The sequence below is a fragment of the Nicotiana tomentosiformis genome, chromosome 2 (genome assembly GCF_000390325.3).
Source record: "Nicotiana tomentosiformis chromosome 2, ASM39032v3, whole genome shotgun sequence".
NCBI classification, from domain to species: Eukaryota; Viridiplantae; Streptophyta; class Magnoliopsida; order Solanales; family Solanaceae; genus Nicotiana; species Nicotiana tomentosiformis.
The window spans coordinates 157,143,101-157,153,452 of record NC_090813.1 but is presented as its reverse complement, the minus strand read 5'-3'; the positions used below and the strand labels follow the sequence as shown (position 1 = coordinate 157,153,452).

At 39.2% G+C, this 10,352-nt stretch overlaps 1 protein-coding gene across 1 annotated transcript; it reads left to right on the top strand.

Annotated features, from left to right (window-relative positions):
* Nucleotides 1–640: 640 nt before the first annotated feature.
* On the top strand, nucleotides 641–9,568 carry LOC138905921 (berberine bridge enzyme-like 4). Its single transcript, XM_070194434.1, has 3 exons — nucleotides 641–708; nucleotides 8,716–9,032; nucleotides 9,153–9,568. The coding sequence occupies exons 1-3, from the start codon at nucleotides 641–643 to the stop codon at nucleotides 9,566–9,568; spliced, it is 801 nt and encodes a 266-aa protein (XP_070050535.1).
* The last annotated feature ends 784 nt before the right edge of the window (nucleotides 9,569–10,352 follow it).

Genomic DNA, 10,352 nt, shown 5'->3' with positions numbered 1-10,352 from the left:
TGACATGGAGATAACCAATCCATACCCAATATCACATCAAAGTCAACCATGCTGAGCAGCAAAAGGTCCACTTAGGTCTCTAGACCCCCAATAGTCACCACATATGACCGATATACGCGGTCCACAACAATAGTGTCGCCCACAGGAGTACACACATGAACGGATGAAACTAAGGACTCATGGGGCATGTCCAGACAATGAGCAAAGTATGAGGAAACATATGAATAAGTGGAACCAGGGACAAATAATATGGAGGCATCTCTGTGACAGACTGAAACAATACCTATGATCACAGCATCTGAAGAAATAGCATCTAGTCTGGCAGGGAGGGCATAGAAACGGGCCTGACCGCCCCCTGATCTGCCTCCCCCTCTCGGGCGACCCCTAGCTAATTGGGCTCTGCCCCTAGCTGGCTGGGCGGGTGGTGGAGGAACTGGTGCTGGTGCTATCGGCCAAGTACTCCGCTGTGGAGTCCCACCCAATAGCCTAGGGCAATCTCTCATAATGTGATCAAAATCTCTGCACTCGAAACAACCCCTCCTCTGACGAAACTGCTGCTCTTGATGCCCAAAAGAACTAACCGAGGATACGTGAGCAGGCGGGGCATGATGAGAAGTCTGCGCTGGTAGTGCACTGAATGATGACTGGCCCTGCTGATGACTATGAGAACAATGTCCCGATGATGCACCATGGTGAAATGGCTGAGCTGTCTGAGCCTGTCTGAAATGACGACCTCTACCGTGCTGAAACTGACCCCCAAAAGGAGCACCGCTGAATCCACTCTGACCACGAGGCCTCTTAGCCTCCCTCCCAACCCTCTTCTAACCGCGAACCATCTCAATCTACCGAGCAATGTCGACAACCTCATCAAAAGTAGCACCTGAAACCCTCTCTCTGGTCATGAGCAACTGTAGATGATAAGTGAGACCATCAATAAACCTCATGATCCTCTCCTTATCTGTGGGAACTAACCAGATAGCATGACGGGCCAAATTTGAAAATCACATCTCATACTGCGTCACAGACATATCACCTTGGCGAAGCCGCTTGAACTGTCTGCGCAGCTTTTCTCTGCGGGATCGAGGTACGAACTTCTCCAAAAAGACCACGGAGAACTGCTGCCAAGTAAGGGGTGCTGTGCCAACAGGCCTACGCCTATTGTAAGTCTCCCACCATCTAAGTGCAGTCCCAGAAAACTGAAAGGTAGTGAATGAGACCCCACAAATCTCTAGAATACCAGCAGTACGGAGTATCATCTGACACCTGTCCAAAAAGTCTTGAGCATCCTCTCTCTCTGTGCAACTGAAAGGTGGTGGCTGGAGTCTCCCAAACCTCTCAAACCTACGCTGATCGTCCTCAGGCATAGCAGGAACCACATAATCCTGAGCAACTGCAACCGGCTAGGCTGGTGGTGCCCCCGATGTCTGGAGTCCCTGAACAACCTGCTCGGGTGTGCGAGCGATGGGAGTCTGAGTGCATGTGCCTCCCACGGCCTGAGAAGTGACTGCGGCCGTTGAGATAGAGACCACCTGAGCAAGGCCGGTACACGCTGTCAGAATCTGAGTTAGGACCTCCTGGAGGCCTGGAATCACAATAGGCACAGGTGGTGCCTGAGCTGGTGCATCAACAACTGGAATATGGTCCTGATCTGGGACAACTGGTGGATCTGTAGGTACTGCCCCAGCTGCGATACGGCCTGCACCTCTGTCCCTACCATGGCCTCTACCGCGGCCTCAGCCTTTCGCGGCCCTGGCTGGTGGTACTGGTGGCTGGCCCTCCTGACCGGTAGTACGAGTCCTCACCATCTGTGAGATAATGAAACAACAGATGTTTAGTTACTAGATCAACAGATTCGCACGACAAGAATTCAAGAATGTGGAATTTTCCTAAAGGTTATGCATCCTCTCAAAGATAACTACAGACGTCTCTGTACCGATCCGCAAGACTCTACTAAACCTACCATGACTCGTGAGACCTATGTAACTTAGGCTATGATACCAATCTGTCACGACAAAAAAACCTAACCTGTCGTAATGGCGCCTATCGTGGAACTAGGCAAGCCGACTCATTCCAAAATAATGATATTTTTTATTTCAAAGATAATTTCAAGGCTATTTAGCATAAAACCCTTCATAAAGGAGTTCAAATAAAAACAAATGTGCAGAAAAGGAAAGCCCGACATCGGGGTGTCACTAAGTCATGAGCATCTAGATAATCAAGCTAATACAACCAGTGTCTAAATATCAATACAAGACAGAAAGGAATATAGAAGTAGAGTCAAGGTCATGCGGACGCCGGCAGCTACCTCGTAGTCTCCGATACTCGATCGCGCTCGAACTCAACGACCTCTATGATCAAACACACCTGGATCTGCACATAAAGTGCAAGGTGTAGCATGAGTACAACCACCTCAGCAAGTAACAGAAATAACTAAGGAACTGAGTAGTAGTGACGAGCTAAGTAGAACAATTCAATTATTTCTTTATCACAATTTAAAATAAATAGAAATAAATAGGTAAATTCCATCAACTCAATATATGCTACAAAGAAATTAACGGGTAAAATGCAGCAACAACAAAAGTAATGAATCCTCACAGCAATGTCACTCCATCACTCAGCACTCGGCACTCGGCACTCACACTCAACACTCAACACTCAATAGGTACATGCACTCACTAGGGGTGTGTACGGACTCCGAAGGGGCTCCCAAAGCCCAAGCGCTAAGCACGGACAACTCACGTGCCATAATATCAATCCCTGGATGCGCACGGTCAACACACGTGCTACGCGGACAACTCACGCGCTATGGTATCAATACTTGGATCCGCACGGATAACTCACGTGTTTCACGGACAACTCAAATTTTGCACACACATCACAAATGACACTACAAACCTACTCCAACTTTCGGAATTCCATTCCGACCCCGATATCAAATTTTCCACTGCCGGCGGAATATCGCAAAATTTTCAATTTCGCCAATTCAAGCTTAATTCAACCACGGACCTCCAAATCACATTCCAGACGCGCTCCTAAGTCCAAAATCACCTAACGAAGCTAAGGGAACAATAAAAATCCACATCCGAGGTCGTTTACTTATAAGTCAACATCCGATTGACTTTTTCCAACTTAAGCTTCTACTTTAGAGGCTAAGTGTCTCAACCCATTTCGAAATCACTCCGGACTCGAACCTACTAATCTGATACATCATAATATAGCTGAAAAGCACAAAAGAAGCAGAAATGGGGGAAACGGGGCAATAACTCCCGAAATGACCGGTCGGGTCGTTACAATGCCCTTGCCTCGCGAATCGGCCTCCAAATACCTCGAATCTAGGCACAAATAATTCGATACAATCAACACGAGCTAAAGGAATCAATTCCATAAGAAAATACTATGTTCTTAATCAAAAGTCAAAAAGTGAACTCAAAGTTGACCCCCGTGCCCATGTCTCGGAATCCGATAATAGTTACAAGATCCAGAAACCCATTCAACCACGAGTCCAACCATACCAAATTTATCAAAATCCGACACCAAATCGTCACTCAAATGCCCAAATTTAACTCTCCAAATCCCTAGCCTCAAACTCTCAAAATAACATCTCAAAACACACAAACTAGGTGGGAAATTCAATGGGGAAACAAAATTATTGAATAGAAATGACCACAAGTGACTTACCTCAAGAAACCTCTCGAAACTCCTCTCAAAAATCGCCTTAGCCCGATCTTGAAATGTCCAAAAATGATAAAAAAATCGTGAACCCTTGTATTAATATACACTATCAGTGGTTCTTCTTCTGCGGTCCGTCTAGCCGCTTCTACGGCACCGTTTTTGCGGTTAACAATCTGCACCTGCAGACTTACACTCGACTCTCGACCTGTCGCTTCTGCGACCAAAGACTCGCACCTGCAAGACCGCGTCTACTTCTGCGCGCCCAGAGCCAAGTTCCGAATTCTGCTCCTCCCTCTGCACCTGCGATAATCCCAAAGCCAGACAACCTCGCTTCTGCGTCACTCCACCCGCACCTGCGGCGACACACCTATGACCAATATTCTCGCAAGTGCGAAAACACCAAAAGGCTCCCAGCTTCAGCAATCCTTTGATTCCAAACCCTAATCCGTTAACCATCCGAACTTCACCCAAGGCCCCCGGGACATTAATTAAATATACCAACAAGTCCTAAAATATGATACGAACTTAGTCGAGCCTTCAAATCACATCAAACAACGCTAAAACCACGAATCATGCATCGATTCAAGCCTAATAAACTTTTGAACTTCTAACTTCTACATTCAATGCCGAAACATACCCAATCACGTTCGATTGACCTCAAATTTTGCACACAAGTCACAAATGACACAATGGACCTACTCTAACTCCCGGAACCCCAATCCGAGCCCGATAATCACAAAGTCAACTCTCAGTCAAACTTCTAAATTTTTAACTTTTGCCATTTCAAGTATAATTCAACTACGAACCTCCAAATCACTATACGAATACACTCCTAAGTCCAAAATTACCCAACAAAACTAATAAAACCATCAAAACTCCATTCCGGAGCCATTTACACATAAGTCAACATCCAGTCAACCTTTTCAACTTAAGCTTCCAACCTTGAGACTAAGTGTCCCAACTTATTCCAAAACCTCCCCGAAACTGAACCAACTACCTCGCAAGTCACATAGAAACTATTAAGCATAAAATGAGCAGTAAATGGGGGAATGGGGCTAAAACTCTCAAAATGACCGGTCGGGTCGTTACATCATCCCCTTTTTAAACAAGTGTTCGTCCTCGAACGAGTCTAGAAACATATCTACTCTGTATCTCCCGCTCAGTCTCCCAAGTAACCTCGTCAATTGGCTGACCTCTCCAATGCACCTTCACTGAAGCTATATCTTTTGACCTCAACTTTCAAACATGCCGACCCAAAATAGCCACCGGCTGCACATTATAAGTCAAATCATCAACCAACTAAACCGGGCTGAAATCCAAAACATAAGACAGATCATCGACATACCTCGGGAGCATAGAAACATGAATCACTCGATGAACACTCGACAGACTAGGTAGCATGCAAGCTTGTAAGCCACTGGTCTCTATTATCGTATTTTGAGACCTTGATTAGCTCTGTTTTAGCATTTTTTGAATTGCATGCATAGTCTGTGTCTCATTTCGGAAAGTTTTGATGTGGAAAATTGAAGAAAATATGAAAAATTGCCTTAAAATTATTTGATTTGACTACGTTCAATATTTTATGTGAACGGATACGGATCAGTGTTTTGACGATCTTGATGGGTCCGTATAATTATTTAGGACTTGAGAATATGCCCGGAATCTATTTCGAAAGTCCCTAACTTGATTTAACGTGATTTGTTGAAAACTAGTAATTTGAAGGTTTAAAGAATTCTTAAGTTTGATCGTACGTTGACTTTGTTGCTACCGAATTTAGATTTTGGTTTCAAAACTTGGAATAGGTTCATTTCACTATTTGTGACTTGTCTGCTCAATTTGGTGCAAAACGGAGTTGATTTGACGTGATTCGGATGTCCGGCTGTAAATTTACAAGTTCTTGAGGTTTTTTGAAATTCTCATACATTTTGATGTCCGATTCGTAGTTTTAGGTGTTATTTTGGTGTTTTGATCGTGCGAGCGAATTCGTATGATATTTCTAGACATGTGTTGATGTTTGGTTTGGTGCCCCGAGGGCTCGGGTGAGTTTCGAAAGCGTTTCGGAGTGTTTTGGAGAATGTTAGAGTTGTTGATGTGACCTAGCATTGCAGGTTTCGCAAATGCGAGGTTGGAAGTCGCATTTGCGACATATATCCTAGCCTGTTAGAATCGCATTTTCGATCCCAGTATTTGCAAATGTGAAGGGGGCCTGGGATCAGCAGTGACCGCATTTGCGATCATATGATTGCTTTTGTAAAAATCCAAAGTTCCCATTTGCGAACCTTAAGTCGCATTTGTGACTGCAGTAGGGATGTGGGTGCTTCACTTTTGTGATGGATTTCTCACATTTGCAGGGTTCGTATTTGTGAACCCCAGGTCGCAATTGCGACACCTGCGACTGGACAAAATGCTGAGGGACGGCGTTTTTAGCCTCATTTTCATATTTTGGAACCCTAAGCTCGGAAGGAGGGGATTTAGAAGAGGAATTTCATCTACAAACTTTGGGTGAGCGATCCTAATTCATTTCTAATCATATTCCATCAATCTATCTTATATTTTAACACCAAAATCATGTGGATCAAAGTGAAAATTTGTGAAACCTTGTCAAGTATTCGAAAAATAAAAAATTGAGTTTGAGAATTGATTTGGAGTCAAATTTCAGAAGAAGAATACATAACATACAGTATACTTACGAAATTGTAGTAAAATTGTATTATAATTGTATTCTGTTGTAGTTATATATATAATTTTATTTAAATGTTGTATGAAAGTTGAAAAATAGTTGTATAATGTATGAATCGTTGTATAAAATTTGTATTTAAGTTATCAATACTATCTTTTTACATAAAGTTATTGATATATATATCAAAATTGTATTAAGAGAGTAAGTTTTGATTGAAATTTTAGAGAGGAAAAAGCACACACCACATACAAAATATATACAAATCAGATACAAAATATATACAAAATACATATTGTATAAAAATTATATTTAAGTTGTATGATATTGTAGTTGTAATTAACTGGGTAGAAATAATGTATAAAAGTTGTAGATAAGTTATAAATAAGTTGTATAATATATAATTAGTTGTATAAAATTTATTTTTACTATGTATGTTGTTGTAGATATATCAATTTATATTAAATTTGTACGAAATTTATTTTTATATTTGTATGTTATTGTACCATATTTTGTTCTTGCAAATACAATCTATAATTGCTGCTTGAGATTTATAATAGTTCTATAATTACTGAAGCAAAGAAAGAAGTGACTTTCTCATATATAAGGTCAGAATTTATATGAGGTTCAACATAACCTGGATGTATATCAGTATATATTTGCTAGCCTAATGTATACAACTGATTTGAGTCATACATCTATATTATTCATATATGCTACGTAGATTTATACAATACTATGACCTCTCCAAATTACAATTCAGAAGGTTCCTGAAAGCAAAACTAATTATTTGATTCTCACTATTGTAGGCACTTTACAAGTTGCACGATAGTCCAAGAGCAGACCGTGAAGTTCTACACCTGAAACAGCACTCAGATTAATTAGAGCAATGCGAAACTTAAAATGCTATAAGATAACTTTAGCACACAGTAATGCAATAACACACCAATTTCGTCCTTAACATTTGCTTACATATACTTATCGTTGTCTTCTTGTGAATGAAGGTGGTAATTGTAATTTCTAGGTCTATTTTCAACTCCCAAGTCATCGCCATAAAGAAGAAATAGGAGATAAATTAAGGAGAAAAAACTTTAATTCTTAATTTGGCCCAAAATGTAAACAGAATAGGACTAGAACTATTTGGTAGTTGTGAACTTGTGATAAAATGGGAATAGTATTTGCTCTAAAATTTGCGTGATTGAAGTTTGAATTCTGAGTACCCAAAATAACAGCAAAGTATATCCCATATGAGATTATAGGTGCAAGAATGAGCAGTTCCCCCCGAAAACCACGAACTACTCATTTCGTTCCTCAAGCCATATATATATTGTGCGGTTGTACCATCTTCCACCGGTTTCATATCTGCAATATCATTCATAAATTTTATTAAGAGAGAGACGGTGAGAGAGAGTGATGAAGAAATAAGGAAAAATTGATGAGAGAGGCGGCAGTGAATAGGGAAAGAGGAGAAGAGAGAAAAAAAAATGGTGTAATTAAATCCCCTAATTTAAGGCACTAATAATTGATTGTATATAATTTATAAGTAAGTCTTGTTTAGGGAAGGTAATATACAAAATTAGGACAATTTTGGTAAATAAATTTCAAATATTGTGTAGGAAGGAAAAAATTCCAAAACCCAAAAGGAGAAAGTTTCCAATGAAAATTATATATGTTCAATAGTCAAAAAGAATAAATATAAAACTATATGATATACGTCAGTTGAACATCGATTGTTATGTCGTCCTTTAACAAGCTAATATTTAATTGATTCATGCACACAACACATAGAAGTAAAACGGAATTGAAAATTCTTTTTATTACCCAAAATAAAACCAACAAATAATCAAATTAACAAAGACCGACATTAATTTTTGTTTTAATTAAGAAGGTTGTTAATGTAATCGTATTAGGTTCAATGAAAATATTAACCTTTTCCTTAGGCAACTTAATTATCAATTACAAATAAATTTCTAGTATTTAAATAAGAAACGAGGAACAAATTTCTATTTCGTGAATCATCAAACGTAAGAAATTAAAGTGACCAGAAATGGTTACTCTTGGTTCAATATTTTTTGCCCAATTTTTTCTTCTTTATTAGTCAGCTCTATACATCATCGTAAACTTGATGGTGCCAATGCCAATTTCTATAGCTGCCTCTCCCTTGAATCTGGAAATCAACCACACATTTACAATATTGTTCATACTATATGGTCAAAAAATTACCAATCTATACTCAAATCTTCGATACATAACGCTAGGTTCAACAATCCCAATGTCCCAAAATCTTACTTGGTAATCGTGCCAGAAAATAAAGAACAAGTGCGAGAAGTCAAGATTTGTTGCAAAAATTCTGGATTTGAAACTAGGGTTAGAAGTGGTGGACATGATTATGAAGGTCTTTCTTATATTTCTTACAAACCTTATTTCTTAGTTGACCTATCGAACTTTAGAAGGATCGATGTTGATGTGCAAGGAAAGACTGCTTGGGTGGAAGCTGGAGCAACACTAGGGGAACTTTACTACAACATTGCAAACAAAAGCAAAATCCTAGCTTTCCCAGCTGGAACTTGCCCTTCTGTAGGTGTTGGAGGTCATATTAGTGGTGGTGGACATGGGCCATTAATGAGGAAATACGGTCTTGCAGCAGATAACGTGCTAGATGCAACGATCTTGAACGTTAATGGTACGATTCTTGATCGTAGTAGCATGGGCGAAGACCTATTATGGGTCATTCGAGGTGGTGGTGCAGCTAGTTTCGGGGGGGTTCTATCTTGAAAGTTACAATTTGTCAAAGTTTTCCCAGTTGTTACTTTCTTCAACATAGTTCGAACTCAGGAAAAAGGTGCAACAAAGCTTGATAGAAAATGGCAAAAGCTAATAAATGAATTCCCTAAAGAGCTTTTCCTAAGAATAAATATAAACCCTAAAAAGAACTCTTTAGGGAAACCGTCGATAGAGACTACATTTAACTCGTTATATTTAGGGACAAGACGCCAACTTCGAAGATTAATGAGAAAGAAGTTCCCGGAATTGAAATTAAAGTCAAGGGATTGTGAAGAAATGAGCTGGATTGATACAACAATAAGGATAGATCATTACAGAAATGGATCAACAATTCAAGATTTGTTAGAAAGGAAAGTCAAGAGACCAACATTTTACAAAGTCAAGTCAGACTATGTAACAAAGTCTCTATCAAAAAAAGCATTAGAAGGGTCATGAAATGTGTTCAATTCAAGATTTGGACTTATGATATTCACCCCTCATGGTGGAAAAGTGAGTGAAATATTAGAGAATGCAACTCCATTTCCACATAAAAAGGGATATTTATATAACATACAATATTTTGCAATGTGGCTTAAACCAAACCAAACTGTAGAACAGACAAAATTGGATTGGATCAATGGAATTTATGATTACATGGGAGAGTTTGTTTCTATACCAAGAACAGCTTATCTAAATAGCAGAGATTTGAATTTGGGAAAAATATTAAATGGGAATGAAAAATACTCAGAAGCAAAAAGTTGGGGTGAAATGTATTTCGGAAGTAATTTTGAGAAATTGGCTCGGGTGAAATATAGTGTTGATCCGGGGAATTACTTCAGGAAGGAGCAAAGTATTCCACTCTTGGTCCATAAATATTTTAAATTTGGTAGATAAGAGAGCTGAAGAAATTTCAACTTTAGTTTCTCCTTTTAATTCTTGCTCTCTCTTTTGTTAACTATATAATTGAGATATGAATGAATTTTTATCAGAAAAATATAGATAAATTCGAAATATATATATATACATATATAATTTATGTTAAAATTAAGTTAGTTCTATAGCTGAATTAATTTTAAAACGTGATATGAAAACGTCAAATGACATATGGATATCAACTTATTGATACATACATGGGGGAGAGAAACATTTTGGTTTTTGATGAGAAATTAAGCATTCGAATTAAGTTAATAACTTTTATACTTGTCCTTTTTTATGCCTTTTTTCAATCAATACTTTCTAG

What these genes read in the sequence shown, in the direction of transcription:
- LOC138905921 (XM_070194434.1), top strand. Translation starts at nt 641, where the DNA reads ATGACTGGCCCTGCTGATGACTATGAGAACAATGTCCCGATGATGCAC. An exon ending in CATGGTGAAATGGCTGAGCT is followed by an intron (nt 709 to 8,715) that starts GTCTGAGCCTGT and finishes ATTTGAAACTAG; the next exon opens with GGTTAGAAGTGGTGGACATG. An exon ending in AACGATCTTGAACGTTAATG is followed by an intron (nt 9,033 to 9,152) that starts GTACGATTCTTG and finishes AAGTTTTCCCAG; the next exon opens with TTGTTACTTTCTTCAACATA.